Source organism: Mirounga angustirostris, unplaced genomic scaffold (assembly GCF_029215605.1).
Source record: "Mirounga angustirostris isolate CCGP_5_RB_7025 unplaced genomic scaffold, mMirAng1.0.hap1 SCAF_5, whole genome shotgun sequence".
Classification (NCBI taxonomy): domain Eukaryota; kingdom Metazoa; phylum Chordata; class Mammalia; order Carnivora; family Phocidae; genus Mirounga; species Mirounga angustirostris.
This window is the reverse complement of record NW_026991713.1, coordinates 45,015,945-45,039,066: the sequence shown is the minus strand read 5'-3', so window position 1 is coordinate 45,039,066 and position 23,122 is coordinate 45,015,945. Positions and strand designations below refer to the sequence as shown.

Below are 23,122 nucleotides of genomic sequence, written 5' to 3'. Positions count from 1 at the left end.
GACTAGTACACTGGATGTGTGTCCATGTTTTTTTTCAGTGCTATTTCTTCACAATCGAGTTTGGCCTTTGCAAGCAAGAAGGGCAACTGCGGGCATATGGAGCAGGACTCCTTTCCTCCATTGGAGAATTAAAGGTATGAAGCTGTGAATGAAAATATCCTTCCCAGGCAAACTGGTTCAAGGTCATGGAAATATTGATTTGTTTGTCTGAGCAGTTCTACTCGAAGATACCCCATAAATATTTAATAGAGAAGATTTGGCACCTCAGATGTGGGTGCTGACCTAACTTTTTGCACTTCTGAAAATGGGTCATGCCTTTCTAGGTTCGTGGCGTGACTCAGATGGATGAGCAGCCATGTGCACAGATCAACAGGAATGACAAATATATGCTCAAATGTTGGGTAACATATGACTGGCCTAAATTTAGTGCTGAAAAGTGGGCAGCAAGTTAGCAGTGATCCTCCTGATTGAAATTTCCTTGTAAGGATGGCGTGGCTATTTTCATTTCTGTTATCCCCATGGCTCCCATGGACACCCTAGAATTTACTCCTCAAAGGGGAATTTGGGATTATTTTAGCTTCTTCAAAATTAATGTGTATTAAAACAATATACAATTTGGAAAAAAACCCTAAATAAACCTACGTTCAGAGAGGTAGCTAATATGTGTAGCGATGCCTAAAGAATGCTATTTTTTTTTTTTTGGTCTTAAAATACAGCAAATGGTCATTTATTCAGAAACGTTGGGGCCTGGATCATTTGCTAATTTAAGTATCCTGGTTACTTAAGAATTGCTATCTGTACTGCTGGAGGATAGCAAGTTTTGATGAATTTAGAATGCAGTGCGATGTATAATCTGGAAATGGTACTGATGATAATTTAATCTTTCTTTGATTACCCAGACTAAGATCAGGATTATTGACTACCCTAAGGTTGTTATTTGGAGTATTGATTATCCTTATATAATATAGTTGGGAAATAGATGATTATTGGAACTTTTTGGTTGTTTATATTCTTGAAAGGTACAGTGTAGGTAGTCTTATTGAGTATTCATTTTATGATTCCATTCATTCATTCATTAATTCCTCAAACATTTGATTGAGTACCTACTATGTGCCATGTACTGTGCCAGTCACTGGGGATATAAATGATGGAGAAGGAGAAGGAGGGGAAGGGGGAGGGGGAGGAGGACATAATGGCGACCTCAGTGGACACTTAAGCAGACCTCAATTAGTATTGTAGGTGCTTTAAACATATTAACTCACTTATTTCTCATAACTACCCAGTGAGATAAGCAGTATTTAGTAATAATATAATAATATCTCACAGATGAGAAAACTGAAGCATAAAGACATTAAGGAGCTTGCCCAAGGTCACACAGCTAGTAAGTGCTGGAGCTGGACCCAAGTCCAGGTGGCCTACCCTGCAGGGTTCCAGCCCTTAACCAGCAGGCTGTACTGCCTGGGGTCCCTGTTATCAGAGGGTTTACTTTCTAGTGCAAGGGATAAACAGCCAATCAGATAATGCAAAGTGTGACATGTGGGCCTGGCACCTGCTAGGTCGTGCTGGGGAAGGCTCCTGACAAGGGCCTTGCTGCCCGAGCTGATTCTTGAGGAGTGGAAAGGATGAGTGAGGAGAGGATGAGATGCACAGAACAGTGAGTGGACAGCAGCATGTGTGCTCTTGTCAAATCCTGGCCCGTTTAGGGAGCTACCTGAGGCTTCACGTGGCTGGAGTAGATGATAACATTTCGCATGACAAAAGCCTGATGTAATGTGGTAATTTTTTTTTTCTTTTTAACGAAGTTCTCCACAACAACAAAAGGCCACTTGGGGTTAATTTCAGTACAGTGGCCAAAGCCCACAGCAATAGCATGATGTCATATCTTTGTAAGACCCATGCCTTTTGTAGAGTGCTTCTTGATTTCCATGAAAAAAGAATTAGAAAATGATTTATCTCATGAGCTATATCTATTTACATTCTCCTCAGAAGGTTTGTAAATGACACCAGAAACAAAAGAAACAAATCTCTCTCATTGCCCCAACTTTCGACAGGGTCCTCTAATCGGGTTAATGGGGCATGTATAGGCAGCACTGGGGTGAATCTGTTGTTTTTGTTCCTATGAGTGTGGACAGAAACGTCTGAAAATGGAAATCAGCTAGGGCTGTGTTCACCAAAGGGCATTGTCGGCCGTGAATCTTGTTCTGGTCCATCACCTCTGGTCATTAGCATTCTTCCATTCTCAAATTTCTACACTCCAGCATCCCAAAGATTGCTACTTTGGACCATTTTTACCATTCAGAAATTCTTGCAATGAGAAGTATCTTCTGATTACTCACAGAGAATACATAACACAGGATGCTTTCCATACCCGCTTCCCTCCACTCATCTCCTCCCCGCTCTGGGCAAGTGTCCAGAACCCTCTCACAGCTTCTGAGTACTTCTGCCTAACTTCTGTTAGAATGGACACATGATAATCCTGAACACAGGATGAGGGGATAACTTAAAATTGGTAGCATTATAAAAATTCATATGTAAAACACGCTTACAATTTTGAAAGGAGTTACTTTTTGCAGTGAAACATCTCTTGTTTCAAACTGCAACCCAAATGTAGGTCCCAGCTAAGTCATTAGAGGTTTTGGTGTAGTCTTTATTACTTTTACCTAAATATCCATGATTCACCTTCTCTCCTTGAACAGAACACGTTTTAAAATTTGTGCTTTAAGGGGCTAAATTTTCCTGGGCATAGATGTTGTACTTCAGAGCTGGCCCAGTACCCCCAAGGGGTGTTTCTATAGTTTGGAGGATAACTTTCATTTTCCCTCTTACTCTTTCAATGATTACAATGCTTGTTTTTTGACAATCTTTGGAGAGAGAAACAAAATAAATATGGAAAAGCTTGTACAAGCTACATCTGATAGCCACAAAGACTTCTTTTAACCTCATCAATGGTTGCTCTCTCTCTTCTCTGTTCTGTGATGTACTTTCAGGAATTCCCAAAGTGTGTTTGGGTAGGGACTCTACCATACCTTCATCACTCTGGGGAGCAGTTGATAATGAGCTAACTCATCTGGAAGTCTGACTTTAAAAAAAAGGCTGAAAGTAGGATAATCAATTGCTGTTTACCCATAGTCAGCATGTGTCTTTTACATTTTTTCTATCTCAGAGTTGACCCTACTATATGTGTCTCATTTTTATTTATGAGACCCTACATTATGTGTCTCACTCATTTATTTATTCACTTTGTTCAACAAACCCACAACTAAAGGCCTAAGGTTTCAAGGAACTTGGAGTCTCTAGTAGGGAAGTTCTAAGAAAGTGGTTGATATGGGTATCTGTTGAATCCAAAACTCATGGACAAGTAACAGTGAAGTTTGTTCATGGTGGTGGTAAGGAAATGATTGCTAATTGATGAATTGGCTGAATCTTATCCCAAAAAGTTAATCCATCTTAAAAGCAAAAAGGCAATTTCTCCTTTTTTTATGGGCAGAGTCTAGTTCTTTATTTCCTTAAGGGCGTGGATTAGATTTTTTTTGGTAAACAGCCTTAGCACCTACCCCATAGTAGTCACTGAAATAGTACATATAAATCCATCCGTTCTGCTTTTCAGGTTTTGACAAAGCTGATGGTTTTACAATTTTTAATTATTATTATTTTTCAGCTCTAGTTTTAGGATCTCCTTGCACAGGGACTTAATCATACTGCTTTTTAAAATAGCTTAATCAGCATTCACCCAACAGACTTGTATTTATTACAATTATTCATGTTTACTGCCACTTGCAGCAACTCTGTCCAGTGGTCAGAATTCCTGCCAGGCTGTACAGAAGAGGCTGGAGGCACCTGCGGGTCCTGTCACCAGTGTGGCTAGAGTTAGGACTCACTGCTGCAGAGCTCCCCCACCTTTCCCCTGCACAGATGGCTCACACCTCCCTTCCCCCCCCCCCCACCTTTGCCTGAAACCAGCACTGTTAGTAAAGACAGAGCAAACTCTGGAGCATAGGGAGCTGGAAACAGGTCTTTGGCCTTTATGAAGAGATTGTTTGAAGAGGGAGTTTTTTCCCTTGCCCCTGCAACTTATTCAAATTGATAAAACTTGCAACATCACTGATTTAAAAAAAAAAAAGGTGCGATGCCATTATCAACCAACTGAGCAATAGGGATGTCAATGCCACTTTGTATTTGGTTAGCAGGAGGGACATTTGAGGGAAGTTCAAAAAATATTATCTACATACATGCATATGTACATATACAAATGTATATATTTGCAGTTCTGACAGGGGAAAAGATGATTGCAGTGTGAACGTAGGAGTGTTGCAAATTCTTATTCAGAATCTAGGGCCCAAACTACCTCTAAACCTGACTTGACACTTGAGTGTTTTCCCAACTTAAACCAGTCCTAATATAGAGGGTGAGGATCACAGGATTTACGTGGAGAATAGTTGAGATAGTAACTCTGTGTCTGCAAAGGCAGGTGGCTGGGAGGAAGGAAGATTTTAAATTGAACTTAGGGCAGGCACTGTTGCAGTCTAAAACCTGGAAGCCTTATAGCGAGGGCCATGTTTCTTTCTCTGTGGGTTCTGGACCCCGGGGGGGTGGGGAGGGGAAGAGCTGCGTCAGTGGTGACAGGTGTGGCTGAATGCCTGTGTCCACCAAACATCATCTCCAGACTGAATTGGCAATAATCACTTAGTATACTGGGCACTCCCCATGTGCCAGGCACTTTGTATGCATCACCTCGTTTAATTCTTTTCTTTTTTTTAAAGACTTATTTATTTGTTTTAGAGAGAGAGTGCAATTGGGCGGATGGGCAGAGGGAGACGGAGAGAGGGAAAAGCAGACTCCCTGTGGAGCACGGGGCTCCATGTGGGACTCGATCTCAACCCTGAGATCACGACCTGAGCTGAAATCAAGAGTTGGCCACTCAACTGACTGAGCCACTCAGGTGCCCCTCGTTTAATTCTTACCACAACCCTGGGTTATAGATACTATTAGTATTCCCGTTTTCCAGATGAATACTAGAATAGGCTTACAGAGGTGGAATAACTTGCCCCAAGTCATGTAGAAACTTCAGATAACAATTGGGTTCTGGGCAACTTGATGTTGAAAAAAGATTTTTGTATTTAAAAGGCTAGAATGGCAAATAAGCCTTAATTTGTGCACTGAAGCCAATTAATTGCTAATGGCCACCTCTGTTGGGAAGGTGGGGGAAAGGCCATGCTGAGGCCAGTGGGAAAGCCTGCCATGGCCAATTTGTACCACTGGGGGCAGAGGGAGGGGATGCCAAGCAGTGCAGTGTATATGTGGGCCCTTTTCAAACAATACGGCAAGGAGAGCTTTAGAATTCATGCAGATCAATCTTTTCAGTTTATTAAAGAGGAAACTCTGTCCCAGCATGGGGAAGTTTCACTCCTTTGATATCATGCCTCTGGGACAACTATGTTTAGGACCCAGGTATCACAGCTCCCAGTCCTGCGTACTTCGTCTTTAGCACTCTGGGTAAATCCAAAATAGTCCTTTTAGAAAGTCTTCAGATGAGGGCAGGTGATTCTCAAGCATTCCTGAAATTTTAAAATGGCTTAAGACTAAAAGACTGTCAGCCACATTCTCTTAGCCTTATAAAGCCTCTGTCTGCCGAAGTTGGATGAATTCTTGCAGACTTCAGGATGTCAGACTGTTAACACTTTGGGAAGTAGTCACCACAGAGTTCCCTGGGGACATCAAGCAGTGTGGCTCGCTGTTTGCAGAGAATCCACTGTGGACGTAGAGGGAAGGGCATGGAAGCTGCTCCCTCAAGCCGAGGCAGCTGAGAGAGAGATGTGGACAAGAGTTGAGAACAGACTCAATAGGGCTTCACCCCCTGGGGCATCAGTGGAGACATGGATGCTATTTCATAGCCTTGGGGCCACACGTTAGTATTCAGGGAACCTCATAGCTGCATGCATGTTCCCGGCAGGCATCCCACAGAAAAACTCCCTGTCAGGTAAATGAGACCACTTACAGGTGTGAGCACCACCTCATTTGTCGGCCTCACTCACCAGTTGCCCCCCGAACTCCAGACTCTTGTCATTCTCCAGGCTAATACTGGGGTACCACTATGATTGCCTTTTGTAATAGCCAAGGAGCAGCCCTGATCCCATACCCCGTGGAGGGAGAGGTCCCCAGTAGGTCATTAGCATGTTGGACACAGCAGGCTCTTGAGGATAGACTGCCTTGTTGAGAGCTTGCAACAAGCAGCTCCCAGTTTTTCCTTGGAATATTACATTAGGCAAGTGTGAAATGCATTGCCTGATGGTCTTTGCCTCAAGTTTTATGCTGTGAATCCACCGACTGTCCTTGAAATCTGGGGCAGAGCACTCTGCCCTCTGGGCTCTTTCTTGGTCCACTCTCCTCCCCTTTACTAGTTAAAATGACGACCTGGGCTCACCTGAGTATCCAGTGGGATGTCACGTGACAATTCTTTCTACAGCTACACCGATTTCCGTTCTCTGTTACTGTCTACACACACTCGGGAGGCCTCTGTTACACATGGTGGCCGCCAGCACTGCTCATGGCCCATCCAAACATTTCAGACCCAAGCAGATGACTTTCACCTCCTTCCTGTGCTTGTATCGACTCTGTGCAAAGTCTGGCTCAGCAGTGATCCCCTGCCTGAGGGAGCAGCAGTCTAAATGTTCTCACAGGCTGTCCAGCTGCCCCTGATTGCGAGGCTGAGAAAATAGAAAGATCAAGGACACGGAGTCAGTCACTGCCTTTCCTTTCATATGTGCTGGTTGGGGAGCGCACCCCTAGAATAACGTACCGAAGTCAAGCACGCCCCGAGTACGTGGCCGTGAAGAAAGCCGCTTCTAATTCTGAAAACCACAGCAAGTCAGTAGGAGGCCTGTTCTTCGCAGAGGAGCCCCAGCTCTCCGAAAAGGACATTTGTTTCTCGAAACTGTGAAGTTGTTTTTAAAATGTGGACAGAAGTATTAGTCATGTGGAATCAAAATCCCCCGATGTTTACTGCACTGGATTGAATCTAGCACAAATGCATTTGCAGGTGTAGTGACCTTCTGCTTCTAATGAAGTTGTTCTGTGGGCCAAAAAGAATTAGTTCAGTCCCTGAAGCCCTCTGGGTTCCCTGATTCATACATGCATCGATGGGGACAGCACAACTTGGCGGGAAAGCAAATCACATGCTGGGTAGGGCCGCGTGCCCTTTCTCAAACATGTTAGTCCTTGGGTTTGCAGTTGTATTTTCAAGCTTAGGGAACCACACCCTTATTCACGGAAGGCTGCAAATCATCCCATGCATTTTGAAATTGTTGGGGAATATACCAAGAATTGGAACAGGAAAGGCTTGTAGCATTTCTCCTGGTAACCTTAGCAATCTACCTCTTACACTGAAAGGTAGAAAAGTGCTTTGGGTGGAACCCAGAGGCTGGAATGCAGTGTCTTCAGAAATCATCCAGCCCAATCCTTTCATTTACAGTTAAGGAAACAGAGGCACAGAGAGGTGAAACACCATGGCTGGGTGACCCAGTGTGACAGCAGAAATGTCTGGAGTGGAGCCCCTTTTCTCTCAGTTCAAGGCAGTTCCTGCTGCCCCTTCTCTCAGTCCGCCCCTCTCCCCCCTTTAAGGAAAACACAGAATCTAGAGGAGTATTTCTCAAAATAGACTCACAACCACTCGCGTCACCGTGGATGCCTCTAACGTGCAGATTTCTGGGATTCACCCAGACCCGCTAAATAAAATTGAGGCCCAGGTATTTGCATTTTTTTCACAAGCTCTTCAGTCATTCTTATGCACATGAGGCTTGAGAACCATTAGAGCCTATAAATAGGCAGGTGGTATGTGGCGGGGAGTGACCACTCACCTTTGGCATCACTGAATTTATCTTGAGAAGACAATCATTCACGGTTCCTTGCTGCTTTCAGTGCCAGTCATGTAGTGAGTTGAATGGAGCTAATGATGGTTCAAAGGGTAATTACACCGGCCTCCCTGTTTTCCTAACGCCTGCTCTGCGCATAACTGTAACTATTAATATTAGTTCTTTTTGCCCACCTGACAATATTTATTTGCGGTATTTTGCTCTCCTATACTTACTGAAAGGGAAATGAATGCTTTGCCAGTATCCTTAAATATACAAGCCCACTCCAGACTCTGTTGATACACAGTACCTGGCCTCAAAATGTCTCGTGATGAGGCCACAAATAGTTCAGTCAGAGCCCCAATTACCTTTCCACGCAGGTGATTATTACTTCTGCCATTTAAGTGAAATTTCAGTACATTGCTTATGGCAATAAATTGAGGGCCATATTTATGCTCCCTCCTTGCTTCTATTCATAGCATAGATTTAAAATTCCATTTCTTTTGGGATATAGCTCTGAACTGTCCTTCCGTATGAATTTGTCTGATGATAAATAAAATAATACCATAATCTCATTTTTCCCCCCTCAGCTTCTAACAGACTTGAACAAAAGTAAACAAAACCCCAAACACTCAATTTACCCTGCATATGGGAGAGTACCATATTTCGTGGCAGACTAGTAACTGAGCAGTTCTATAAAAATACTGAGCTGTGCTGTAGAAACGTGACATCATGGCACTTTGGAAGTCTCATTGTGGAGTTTAACGGGTTTTGTGGTATGTTTTGCAGCATGCTCTTTCTGACAAGGCATGTGTGAAAGCCTTTGACCCAAAGACAACTTGCTTACAGGAATGCCTTATCACCACTTTCCAGGAAGCCTACTTTGTTTCAGAAAGTTTTGAAGAAGCCAAAGAAAAGATGAGGTAGACTTGTTTTTCTTCCATCTCCAGAAAAAATTTTTTATTTTTTCTGGCTGTTCCTTCCGTCTCTCTGTATTTCCTCTACCAATGAGAGTTGATCGCATATCCTTCTATCTCCGTTTCTTTTGCAGGGACTTTGCAAAATCAATTACGCGTCCTTTCTCTGTGTACTTCAATCCCTACACACAGAGTATTGAAATTCTGAAAGACACCCGAAGTATTGAAAACGTGGTGCAGGACCTTCGCAGTGATTTGAACACAGTGTGTGATGCCTTGAACAAAATGAACCAGTATCTGGGGATTTGATGCCTGGGACCAGTGTCATTGCCAACATGATCTTTTTGGGGCTTCGTAGTAATTCAGTCAACGTCATATAACACTGATAACTTTCTGTGTCATGGCTTGGCTAGTAAGCATGCAATTCTGTATATCTCTATCTACATGTAATCTGCTGTGTTAATGTGTGAAACACCGTAAGGAACCCAATGACAGATAACCGCTCATTGTTTGAAATATTGTAACCTGTTTAAACGTCTTCAATAGATTTGACATTCCTACTTGGTGTCCTTAATCAAACTGCAGCTCTTTAAAATTTGTAACAAATAGCCCTCTTATGATTCTAGCTTATTACTTTTTCCTTCTCAGATCTGAGCATTTCCTCTGTGTTCATTAGATAAAATGAAAATAGCAGTGAAACTGTTTTTATAGTCTCAGTGTTTCCACAGCATTATTTGAGATAAACCCAGAATTGTGTGAAACTCCCTTCATGTTAACAAAGGATTCAGTATTCTGTTCCAAAAAGGAAAACTAGTTGAACACACTAGTTGGAATGGGTTTTAGATTGAGTATTTATACAATGTAAGAGAAGAGAATATCTTACAAATGGAACAGATAGGTGGCATTGACTGTGTAGAAACTGAGGGGTGGCATGCTTTCCAAAGAATTTTGGAAGAAAATACTTCCAGAGGGGGGGCATTAGGAAAGACTAAACGGTAGGCAAAAAAATCTTGGGACTATGAATTTTATGCTGGAATAAAGTGAATTATCATGCTCAGGTGTTTAGCCCATTTCTCTTAGAGAACAATAATAACGTAGAGCTTTGATTTCAGAGATGTGGAAATTGAGTCTCGGAGAGGTTAGGTGATAGGCACAGTCAGTGTGCACTAACATGTATAGCCCGTTGCATCCCACTTTCAGATCACTAAGGAGTTCAGCGTGGTGGATTTGTGTGTAGTCAGAGATGGGAAACTAATACTTATCAAAACTAATGTTTATCACTAAGTAGGATTTGGTTTGTGATCAAGGGCTGCCAATGGTACAGCCCCAATCCAAGCCAGATCTCTGAGGGTGTGTCCACTTTGCCCAAAGTTTGGGCAAATTTGGGCAAACAGTAGTGATACACCACAAATCTCTGGTCATCTTTGCCGTAAGAGGTATCATCAGGTGATTAAGTGAACAAATAAAAAACTGCTGAAGGAGTGAATAAATTTCTTCTTCTGATTCTCTCAACAAACACAACCACTGTTCCTCTCACTCTCTGTTCGTCATACAGAATGCTGGGTGGAGGGGCTGGGAAAAAGTAGAGAAGAAAAAGATGACCAAATGATTTTTAAGTTAACAGTTCTAAAATAATGACACAATTTCTAAGATGTTCATTTAATAACAAATTGCATATAATTTCAAACTAATTGATACTCACATGGGCCCATTATGAGTCAGAAATTTTTGGACTAGCTATATGCAGGAAGAACATGAAAAGAGTGAAAATATGCAGTAGAGAGAGGTAAAATGAAAATAAATCAGAGGTTTGAATGGTGCTTCCTTAACTAATGAGGATCTTTCATTTCTGAAGGATTCTCAGAACAACTGAGTTTTGGAAAGGGATTTGGTAGACAGAATGTGAGAGTCATGCAACTTAAATGCTATTTTAGATGAAAGAGATAGTGCCTTGAAAAATTCTTGGTGGTAGAGAAGTGATGAGTTAGCTGAACCAAAAGGATCTAGAATGATCCAGCAGTTGTATATTTCAATAATTTTATAGATCCCCAAATAGTTTCTTATATCTTGTTTTGCTAGATCTAGATGACCCTGAGTAATTATTTACTTTTAAATACTAATCTAGAACAATAACCCAGAACAATAAATCCAGAAATTTCCAGAACTAGTTCCTGAATTTTCTCAAAGAAGAAAATTGGCTAAGCAATGTCTGCCTTCTGTGTTGTTTTTGTAATTTGGTGTTGCTATACCCGCCCTTAAAGAAAACCCCTAAGGAGCCATCGGGTTTTTCCCTTCTAGCCCCATGAAAGGGGAGGTTTTCAGTTAAGTGGACTGAAAGAAGAATTATATTTAATTGTGAACAAATTCCCCCAACAAAAATAACATTTGAGCTATCTTCTGATTTGGCTTACAGGGGCATCTTCAGGTTTTTTTTTTTTTTTTAATATGTGCAAAATCTATGTTGTTTCAAAAATAGAAGAGTTGCAAAGTAAACAGGCTTTCCCACAGAGTTTATATAGGTATCATACACCGTGGAGGAATTACTTGATTCTTTTTAGATTTGATCTCCATTTGGAATAGCAGTAACGATGGTTTTCACCATGTGAAACAATGGAATCATGGTTTTCATTTGTTGTGAGCATTTAAAACGGAAATGCCATTACAACTAATGGTGGGAAAAAAATCCTATAAAATTTAATAGCCATCATAGGAAAAGTGTTGGCAGAAAAAGTCCCCAAATGGAAATAGTACAAGATAATCACAGCTAGCTTCTCATCATATTTGATACCTGTTCTGTGTAACCATTATGACTCATGACTTAAAGCCAAATTAAATAGAATCAAGGACAATTATAAATTTGAAGACACTTGCTCACTGTTGTCTCATTGTGAATTGCTACTTTATTTTGACTTTGCTAACTTCTATAACCAGCTAATCAGAAATCAATAAGAGATTCCTAGTAAGACCAGGTTTTTATGCATCACAAATTAGCAAAAGACAGCCAGAATCTGATTAGTCCAGTTTTTTTTTTTTTTAAGCATTTTTATCTGTTACGAATTAGGGTCAGGCATCCAATATATTCTTGGATGATCAGTTTATTTTGTATAATGAGAGCTCAATGGATTATTCATAAATTCCATCTTTTTTTTTTTAGACTTTATTTATTTAAGAGTGAGAAAGAGAAAAAGAGAGAGAGAGAGCATGGGCAGGGGGAGGGGCAGACTCTGCTGAGCAGGGAGCCTGAAGTGGGACTCGATCCCAGGACCCTGGGATCATGACCTGAGCTGAAGGCAGACACTTAACCAACTAAGCCACCCAGGCGCCCCATAAATTACATGTTTTAAAGTAGGGAACTTTGACCCAAGGTTGTTAATTTTTTTTTTTTTTTACATTGGTGGGAAGGGTTGTGGAACTTGGGTTTCTGGCTTAGTCTCATTTATTTACTGTGTAATTTAGAAATGATGCTTTATGGGGATGATATATCTGTGTTTGTCTTGCTTGTACATAGTAAATGGGCCTGTGCCTAATGAATGTAAAGTATTGCGACATTTACCAACATGAAAAGTCTAAAATGAAAAAACAGTGTGCTTTAATGTGGAAGCAAATAGAAATACAACGTTTCATTTTCAAATGGAGTCATGGCTCACAACATCTCATTTTCTTCATTCGAGAAAGAAAGCACTAACACACGATGTAGTTGTCCTCCAATTCATTTGATCTAATTTTCAACTTCTAAAGAATCAAGCACTGATGCTTACTCTCATGAACCTTGTCTTACTTATAATGAAAAAGAAAACAGCCTGGAGTTCTCTAGTGTGTCTGAGTTTTTTGGTTTTTTTTTTTTCTTTTTTTTCTTCTTCTTCAATTTCCAAAGGCATTCTTTTATTTTGGGAAATGATTCTTATGCAGATTGCCATATTCTGGGAAGAGGCAAGAGAATTAATAGTGAGATACTGCTTTTTCTAATATTAGATTTGCATGTGTTCAAAAGAAACCAGTTCTGGAACATGAAATGGTGATTCTTTATAATATGACTTGGGGTCTCAAAACATTTATTCAGGGGCTTAGACCATATCAGGGACTGTATGAGACACTTTTCTAGACACTGAGGATATAGAGCTAAATAAGGCCAAGAAGCTATGCCCACTTTGAACTTACATTCTGGTGGACAGATACAGGCAAAAAAAAAAAAAAAAAAGCAAAAAACCCCACAACAGATTATTTGAGACCACGGCAAATTTTATGAAGAAAAAAATTGGAGGGATAAGGAGCAATGGGCTGGGGGAAGGACTAAGGTGGCCAGGGAAAGCTTTTCTGAGCAGATGGCATTTGACTAAGAACCATGGGATGAGAAGAAGCCAGGCATGAAGAGACCCATGGAAAGACTGTTTCTGGAAGAGGGGACAGTAAGATCAAAGCCAGTGGAAGGCTTTAAGAGGGCAGCCTGGGAGGCAAGGATGAGATAATACAGGGTTCTAGAGGGGGGTCAGGTATATTTATTTATTTTAGAGAGAGAAAGAGAACAAGTGGGAGGGGCAGAGGCAGAGGGAGAGGGAGAGAGTCCTAAGCAGACTCCCCGCTGAGTGCAGAGCCCAACACGGAGCCCAACACGGAGCTTGATCTCATGACCCTGAGGTCACGACCTGAGGCAGACACCAGGAGTGGGCTGCTTAAAAGACTGCCACCCAGGTACCCCGAGGGGGTCAGGTATGTTCTAAATGGGGTGGAAAGTCACTGGAGAGCCCTAGCAAGACAGTGACAAGATCTGATTTACATTTTTAAGAGGTTACCCAGGCTGCGGCGTGGAAATGAATTGAGGGGGGGATGCCTGGGTGGCTCAGTCGTTAAATGGCTGCCTTCGGCTCAGGTCATGATCCCAGGGCCCTGGGATCGAGTCCCACATCAGGCTCCCTACTTAGCGGGGAGTCTGCTTCTCCCTCTCCCATTCCCCCTGCTTGTGCACTCTCTCTCTCTCTCTGACAAATAAATAATAAAAAAAAAGAAATAAAGAAAAAGAAATGAATTGAAGGGGGATGGGAGGGTGGGGCCAAACCAATTAGGAGGCCATTGCAATACAGTATCTTGCTGGATCATGGTGGACATTATTAAAACTAGTTGTAATTAAGTAAGTTACTAAGTTGAGTGGGTGAATTAGAACTGTCAGATGAAAAACGAGGAACTGGAATAACTGGTACCTGGGTTATCATCTGACCAGAGAAGCAGGTATCCAATGATATCCTGTGTCTTTTGCAAATACTTAAAGCCTCCTTTGACAAAGCAACATCATGTTAAAATTTCTCTGGCCAGCTTTTAAGGCTAAAAAGCCAGCGATTTTTTTTTTCCTTGTGACTCACAAATATTAGCTGCATAGGCAAAAATGAAGTAGAAAATGAGGCATTATTGGTGACCATTGGTGGTGCTGACGTTTAGGGTAATTCAGGACAAAAAAGCTCCCACACCTCCAGGCACGCTGAATAGTTGTGTTCACCGTGCCATCCAGCCATTTCTGTGGGAATGGACCCTGTAAGCGTAAGTGAATCAGTTGTCTATTTCCATTCTTCTTGCTGCCTTCCATCTCCCCAGATGCATATTTCAGATACCCCAGAAAGGTTCACTTACTGTGATTTCTTCCTCTCCCCAAGAAGATGGGTCTGGTGCAGCAGCTGGGTGTGTAGTTCTTTCTCGGGGAAGATCACAGTGAGCCGGATGTTCAACCCGAGGGCATCTGTGGTTATGGTGACGGCAGACAGCATTCTCATAATCCAGTCTGGGTACACTTGTTATAATTGAACAACGAAAACATCTGACAGATGTGGGTAGGGTGATTTGAAAGCTCGTGGCACAAAGAAATCAAGTTCATTTTCTGTCAAAATAAAATCTTTAAAAAAGATGCAAACCTAGCCCCCATTTTTAGGTTGAGAAAGATACTATTCATTATAGGAAGGTGGTGGGAATTTCCTGGTGCCTCCTTCACTCCTTCCAGATCCCTTGCAGTCTCTTTACTTTTTAGCTTGTTAATTTTCATGGAACTAGCAAGATGCTGATTCAGTAGGTCTATTATTCCCAAAGGGTTGAAAACCACTGAACACATCTAATGTACAGCTTGCCCAATTTTAGTGAACAGCTAACTTCACAGGCATTAATGAGGCCAGTTATTGGCAAGTGAATTTGAAGTGAAGAACACAGGTTTGCCACTATAGCAGTTATTTGTTATTGGGATTGATTAAGGCAAACTTCCTTTTGATCATTACAGCTGATTGGTCATGGCACATGGCATTATGAAAGAATGAGGTCCCCAAATCAGATAGGTACTTGGAAGAAAAATCTCTACCTTGCAAGGGCAGAACATGCTCCCCTATCCATTTCAATGTGAAAGCCTAGCCATTAAATTGGAATGGATCCTAATTAGCCTCCTCACAAATCTCTAAAACTTTTTGGTCTTTCCTGTTAAGCAGAATTTAAAAGAAGCCGAAACTCCTCCCTTTCCCACGTACAGTCAATATCAAAGAAAATAACTTGCAGGGTCATACTTACTGCTGAAAACCAGTGCAGACATAGAAATCCTGATTTGAAGTGGCATTGGAAAGTATAATTTGATTCACCCAGCCAAATGATTACTGCAAGTATAGGTCATCAGCACAGCCCACTCCAGCACGTTTGATTGGTGATCAGCTGACCCCAGGGATGGGCCATGCCCTGAGATGGGCCAATTAAAGTCAAATCCTGGCCTTTTCTGGAACCATTGGGAAAGAGGCGTGCTGCTTGCTTTCTTCTGTGACTGGAAGGTGGTAGTTTGTGAGTCTGGAATTTCTAGGAGCCACCACGCCGGGAATGTAGCACCAAGAACAAGAGATAGAGACAATGTCTTAATGGCATCGTCAAGCTCATGGATTTAGCTGCACCTGAAGCTAGATGTATCTTTGGACGTTCCAGGTCTGTGAGCTAATAAATGGCCTCTCCTCCCTTGCTCTCATTTTTCTGCTGCCGCCTCTGACGCCAAAAAAACACTGAGGCCCAGGATAAAAGCACAAAAGGAGAGGCAGGAGATTTTAGACTTGCTTTTTTTCACAGTTTTCCTCTTGGTTTTGGAAATCACAACTTCCTGAAGAAGAATTATTTATATCCTTCTGGTTTAGTGTGTACCATAGAAGTCTGGGATGTCTGACCTGTTTATCCTCCTCTAACGCTGAGAACGGTATGACTTCTTCCAGTAAGATGTGGCCGGCAAAATTGCTCAAGGGAAGTGTTTAATTGGGTTCTAGGTGACTATTTGAGATTCAGTCTGTAGGCCACTGATTTGTTCCATGGAAAAAGAATATCAAGGCTAATTAAACTTAAGATACTTGGATAAGACTTTTTTTGTACCAGTTTTTGTTTTTGTTTTTTTTGTCGTTGTTGTTTTTGTTTTTATTGTAACTGTTAGGAGGATCTGGTTTGCAGTAGAATTGAGCCGCTCTAAATAAAATTCTCAGAGTATAGTAAGAGAACATGGGCTCTGGAATCAGGTAAATGGAAGTACACAGTCTGATTTTTCTGCCTATTCACTGGGTGACCTCTACGGACATACTGACACTTTCTGAGCTTCAGCTTTGTTTTCTGTAAATCGGAATGAGAATATGTTGTTTACAGAATTATCATGAAAATTAATTTTGTATATATGTCTAACCATAAAAATTACTTCACAAAGGTTAATTTCCTTTCCTTCTTGTTTTAAAATCTATCAACACTTAAACATCTCCAGCTTTTCCCACACTTTTAGATGATGAAATCATTGTACCTTAATGGCCCAAAGAAGTACTATACCAGTGTTTCAGGTCATTGCTTTCATTTTATTATTATTATTATTATTATTATTAAAGGTTTTATTTATTTATTTGACAGAGAGAGACACAGCGAGAGAGGGAACACAAGCAGGGGGAGTGGGAGAGAGAGAGAAGCAGGCCTCCCGCGGAGCAGGGAGCCCGATGCGGGGCTCGATCCCAGGACCCTGGGATCATGACTTGAGCCGAAGGCAGAAGTGTAACGACTGAGCCACCCAGGTGCCCTGGGTCATTGTTTTTATTTCTGTGACTTTTCATACTTTCATTTGACCAGATTTTAATAGAACTGACTGAATCTCATTCAGACGTGAATCTTAGGCTTGTGATCATTTGCATGATGGCCTTAAATCACTACCTGGAAATTCAAAAGCAATGAATACTCACCGATTCAGTGACCTCAGAGATGTTTTGCATTTCTCTCTGGACATCAAAATTTATATCTATGAAATGGGGATAAAAAGATAAAAACCCGTTTAAATTAATGAGACAATATAAAAGGCTGGAACTTTGTGGAAGAAACACACTGAGCAGATCGAGCTATTATTCATAGTTCATTGAGTCATGGCAAGTTGGCTCCTGGTCAGCCTACAACTCTATCTCAGAAAAACTGAACCAGAGGGCAGAATGGTTGGTGGGCGCATGTTCTAGTCACCAGTCCATCTACTAAAAGGCAGGCCCAACCAACCTCTTCTCTGTCAGAGGTACCGCATTCCCAAGGCTTCATTTCAGAGAGCAATTGCTTAGGGCTGTCTCTAATGAACATGAAGTCCTGGTCAGAGGGAACAAATTAAGTTCAGAATATAAATGCATTTTATTTGTAAAGCAGGAAAGGGAGGTGCTAAGTGAAAAGAGGAAATTGGAATATTATGTATTGGAAGAGCAATTCCCTTCATCCTTGTAGCTAATGGACTGAACAAAAAGTGAACAATTTGTTTCGTGTGATGATTCGCTAACGCGAACCGACAAGGTTTCCATTTCGGAGTCCCATTCCACATTCAGCTGCTTGTTCTGTCCTGCAGTAGCACAATTATCTGTCTATCTATTGCATTGCATAAACAGGATGGCTGAGATGTGTGTGAGGACTAGCCGTAACTGCTTAAATCCTCCCTGTTAAAGGAAGGAGCGAGGGAGAGGCAATATGGAGTGTCTCCTACTTGCCTTAAAATAACCATCTGTTTCCTTTGTGATGTCCTCTTCCCTGGAGAATTCACTTTCAGAAAAATATTCGAATATGGAAAAGGGCACAGTAGCTGGATTCAATTTTACTTTGAGCTTGATTCGGGCATCCTTTTCATCTTGGCTTTAAATTAAACAACTTTGAATATAGTGCTCTTTCTAACCAGCAGCATAGACAGAGCCAATCTCCTTGTGGTCACCTTTACGTGAGGACTGAGGTTAGGTGTGACAAAACCTGATATGTGGGGAGAAGGGATATGTGACATGCAAACTGAAATGGAGCCTCCTTTCAGGAAGCCTTGTAATAAAAAACTGACCAACTGTTATCTTTATCTTCCATTCCTGAACATTTACTTTATTGACCTTTATTTTTGTATTATTTGAATCATTTGGGTTAGCTTGGCAAGCGGTGGGGAGCTTTCTTACATATGGCTCATGGGACCCAAGAGCAGGGATGCAGTAGGCCTCCAAAAAGAGCTGGTAACCGGAAAGACTCGGGATTTGCTCTCTGTTTTCACTGTTGCCTTCTCTGCACATCTGTTTCATTCTACTTTCCAGGACTCCCTTTTTTTAATTTTCAAAATCTGCAGATGGGATTTTTCTACTGACCCATCTGCATGGTGGAATAGGGGGACTTTAGAACTCCTGAGTTTTACATGTTATATTTTAGCTAAAGACAGACTCACTGCCTCTGAATTCAGATTTCAAATTCTTGGGAAAGAGAATCTGATTGCTCCAGTGTGAGTCAGCTTCCATTCCTGGTCTAATTGACTGTGAACAGAATGGAAGGGTAAGACGGTTTAAATATGACTGCAGAGACCCTTTCCTATGGGCAGGGAGTCAGTTCTGGGAGAAGATGGGATGGACAGAAACCCAAACAGGTTTTTATCCTCCAGACTACAACTATTGCCCCATTAAAAAATCATTGTGCCTAATGGAGCTTGTCCTTAGATCCTAAATGATCAGGCTTGGGGTGGGCCTTTACCCCCTATGTCTCATTTTAATCACTCCCTTTTGCATGTGCTGACTTCTCATCCAATGTCCTAGTTTTTGGAGTGGATGGAGTGAGCTTATACTAGTGGTAAACACCACCATTGGCCAGTCCATTCTCCCCCTCTCTACTCTCTCCCCACTTTTGTACTTGACATCATCTAACACGCAGGCTGGAAAGAGCCCTTGGTGGGCTCTTAAGGTGGTGAGCAGAAAGGAGAGACGATAAAAACAGAAACAGCGGAGGAGCATCAAGAAAAGTAGGAAGATCAAGAATGTGTGGTCCTAGAAGCCAAAGGAGAAGAACTTTAAGGGTTAAGGGGCTATGGACTCCAGAGAATGGAGTCTTTGGCCCGTAGAGGTGTGAATGGAGTACCTGTGTCCTGGATGTAATCATGAGCATAGCCAGTCAAGTTCCATCCTTATGGACTATATGTTCCTACTCAGATTCCTACCTTATTCTAGGAGTGGCATTTTCCTTTCTTTGGAAAATGAGGTATAAATACCTCTGTGGTATATATACACAGTGGAATATTATTTAGCATTGAAAAAGAAGGAAGTCCTGCCATATACAACAGCAACAATGAACCTGGGAAACATTCCGTTAAGTGAAATAAGCCAACCACAGAAGGATACATTCTGTATGATTCCACTTATAGGAAGTATCTAAAATAGTCACACCCATAGAAGCAGAGAGTAGACCGGTGGTTTCCAGGTTTGGGGAGGAGGGAGAAATAGGGAGTAGAAAGTTCCAGTTTGTGAGATATGTAAGTTTCAATGATTTGCTGTATAACACTGTGCTTATACTTAACAACACTGTGTTATGCACTTAAAAGTTTGAGTGAGAACATAGATCTTATGTTACGGGTTCTTACCAGAACCTCCCCCCACCTCCCAAAAAACCCAATCCCCAAACCCAAACCCAAACCAAAATAAAAACAAAGGGGCACAAGGGGATGGATATGTCTAGTACCTCGACTGTGGTGATGGTTTTACCATATGTCCAAACTCATCAAATTACAGACATTAAATACATGCAGTTTTTGTATATCAAGTATCCCTCAATAAAGCTGTTAAAATATACATAAATAAATAAACTGGAAAAAGAAGATTGGATTATATAACTTCCAAACTACTTCTACTTTCAAAATTCATTTAACATATCTATAACAATATCTATAGGCCAGATTTTCCCCAGACTCCATAAAACCTATCTATTCCTCTGTCATATGGTTGTTGAAGGTTTTCAGAACTGATTAATCTGCCAGAAAGTGTATTAACATTCTCGACTATTTCTCAGGGTCCACCCAGCATAAAACACCAGCCTTTCCTTCTATACCTCAATCACTAATTGCAACTTCCTCTAACCACTTTTAGGAAACCTTCTCAGAGGCCAGTCTGAGCAACATGGGCAGATGCATTTTCTTGCACCTCAGATTTTTTTTGAGTTTTGCTTTCTTTTCTCCCTATGTCCACAAGCACCAATCTCACGTGAATAGTGTGAGATTACTGCTCTAACACCATCACAACCTTAGCTGCTAGAACAACAGTTTTCTAGGTTGGAAGTCTGGCATGGGTCTCACTAGGCTAAAACCAAGGTGCTGATAAGGCTGCCTTCCTTTCTGGAGACTGTAGGGGAGAATCTGCTTTTTTTTTTTTTTTGCCTTGTCCAGCTTCTAGATTTTTGAATGCATTTTTTGGCTCATGACCCCTTCTTCTGTCCTCCAAGCTAGCAGTGGTGGGTGGAGTCCTTACATTGCATCACCCTGACCATGCTTCTGTGATCACATCTGTTTCTCTTGACTCTTCTTTGGCTTTCCTTCCCCACTTTTAAGGACTGTTGTGAATACACTGGGTCTACCTGGCTAATCCAGGATTAGCTCCCTATTTTGAGGCCAGCTGATTAGCAACTTTAATTCCATCTGCAACCTTAGTTCTCTCTTGCTACGTCACCTAAAATATCCGCAGATTCCAGAGATTAGGGATATGGACATTTTGGAGGGGGGCATAATTTTGCTTACCTTGGGGAAGTTATTTAATCAGTTTCTTAAATCTGCATATTAAAAATTCATAGTAATGGTGTCTCGCCCATGATAGGTATATGGTGAAGAGTATCATTACTATTAATGTATTATCTCGCACACCCAGACAAGAAGTATGGCTAAGAGAGAATTCTGTTAGAGGGGTTATTTTTCCTGTTTAACCCCTCTTGTAGTAGAAAAAATTTTCTTTCTTTTTTTTTTTTAAGATTTTATTTATTTATTTGACAGAGAGAGAGATAGCGAGAGCAGGAACACAAGCAGGGGGAGTGGGAGAGGGAGAAGCAGGCTTCCTGCCGAGCAGGGAGCCCGATGTGGGACTCGATCCCAGGACTCTGGGATCATGACCTGAGCCGAAGGCAGACGCTTAACGACTGAGCCACCCAGGCGCCCAAGAAAAAATTTTCAATATAACCTTTCTCCTATAAAAAAAAAAGCAATGTATTTTCATTATAAGATGTTTGGGAAATTAAAGAAAACATAAATAAATGACATGTACACTGGAGTGCCTGGGTGGCTCAGATCTCTTGATCTTGATCTCAGCTCAAGTCTTGATCTCAGGGTCATGAGTTCAAGCTCCATGCTGGGTGTGGAGCCTACTTAAGAAGAAAATGACCTGTACACCTACCTCACAGACAGAGCTGCTGTTGAAACTCATGCCCTCTTACAGTCTTAGAGGTTTTATAGCTATAAGCAGCAGAAGCTCAAATTAGCTCAAGCAAGAATGGACATTTATTGAAAGGACATCCATGAAATTCAAGAACATCAAGAAAGAAGGGCTCTGGTCATTGAAAAAGCAGCAGTACTATTTACTCTTTTTATTTTTCTAAGACAGAATGTTTTCTTATCTTTGCTTCCTTTTGGTGTTTTTCTGCTCTTGGACACTGATTTTTTCAGGTGTGGACATGCATGTGGCTACTCTAGTTCATATCCTTTGTATTAGTTTCAGTAATGGCTGAGCTGCTGCACCAAAGAGCTTCCAAAATCCAGTGGCTTAAAAGAAGTGTATTTCTGTCTCTCTCCAGGGTGATGGGGCAGGTCTGCTCCGTGCAGCCATTCTGGATTCTAGGCTTCTTCCATCTTTTTGCTCTGCCATTCCCTGGAGTATTGACAGAGTCTGCCTGGTTGAAATTGGTTCATGGGCGTATCCGAGCTTCCAGTTCATAGAAGGGAATCAGGGCAGCACTAATTCAGGATAAAGAGCTTATCTTTCAAGTAGGAGATAATCTAGAAGTTGCATACTTAACTTCCACTCTCAGTCCTTTGATTTGAACTAAACCACTTAACCACAATTTGCCACTAGAGGCTGGGAAATGTCAAATGTGCTCTCAGGTATCCAGTTACGACCTTATTGCTGTGGACACTAGCAGCCTCTTCCAGGACTTCCTAATTCAAGAACTCAAACTGCAACTCCTCCTCTTTAATTCCAAACTCTCTTCAATGGGGTACTGACTGGTCTAGGATGGGTAAGGTATTTTCCCTATTTAGGCAATCCTTATCTGGGGAGGCAGGATCATGTGAACCATGGCAACATCACAGAGGTTCTGGGAGAAGACTAAGAAGGGGCAAAGCATACAAACTGCCCATTTTTGTATGAATATATATACTTCCTCCAAATATGGACATATAAATACAACACAAATATTTGGGGTTTCTCCTCCAAATCTATATATCCTTATCTCCATCCATCCATCCATCCATCCATCCATCCATCCATCCATCCATCTACATGTTACCCAGTTCTTTAAGATTTAAACAAACTTAGCTTGAATTAACTGGATTAGAGAACCTAGTTTTTCTTTCCTCCTGGGTATACATCTAGATCACACTTTTAGCCTTCTTTACAGTTAGGGATGGCCATATGATTGAATTACAGATAGGAGAATGTGGATCATAGAAATAATTTGCATGGTCCTCTACTCTCTCTCTCCTACTAAGAGCTAGCTGAATGCCCAGGGTGACCTTGGAATCCATGTGTCGCATTGTCTGTCAGCCTGAGACTTTGAATAACTGTGTGGAGCAGAGCTACCAGTCTCTTATCCATCACCAAATGAACTGTGATGTGTAGTAGAAACAAATTTCTATTGTTTTAAACCATTGAGATCTAGGAATAGCAGGTAAGGTTACCTTAATACACTCATTAATTTCTGTCTCATGGCATGTCCAATGCTCTAGCTATGATTTCTGGCACTTCTTGGAGGATTATATTTTTATGGTATCTCTCTCTCTGATTTCCGGTTTTATTAAAGCCTTGAAACTCATTTATCTCTCAACTTATAAAATAGTTCTCTTCTTCCTTGACCACGTTAATCCAGGTGGAAGAACAAAGAGCT

At 41.4% G+C, this 23,122-nt stretch overlaps 1 protein-coding gene across 1 annotated transcript in view; it reads left to right on the top strand.

Moving 5' to 3' along the window:
• The window catches only part of TPH2 (tryptophan hydroxylase 2), a 92,668-nt gene extending 80,295 nt beyond the window's left edge, over positions 1-12,373 (top strand). The window contains exons 9-11 of the mRNA XM_045867362.2: positions 39-134; positions 8,637-8,770; positions 8,899-12,373. Coding sequence (XP_045723318.1) covers positions 39-134; positions 8,637-8,770; positions 8,899-9,073 — 405 coding nt within the window. The 3' untranslated portion in view covers positions 9,074-12,373. The remainder of the gene's footprint in view (positions 1-38; positions 135-8,636; positions 8,771-8,898) is intronic.
• The last annotated feature ends 10,749 nt before the right edge of the window (positions 12,374-23,122 follow it).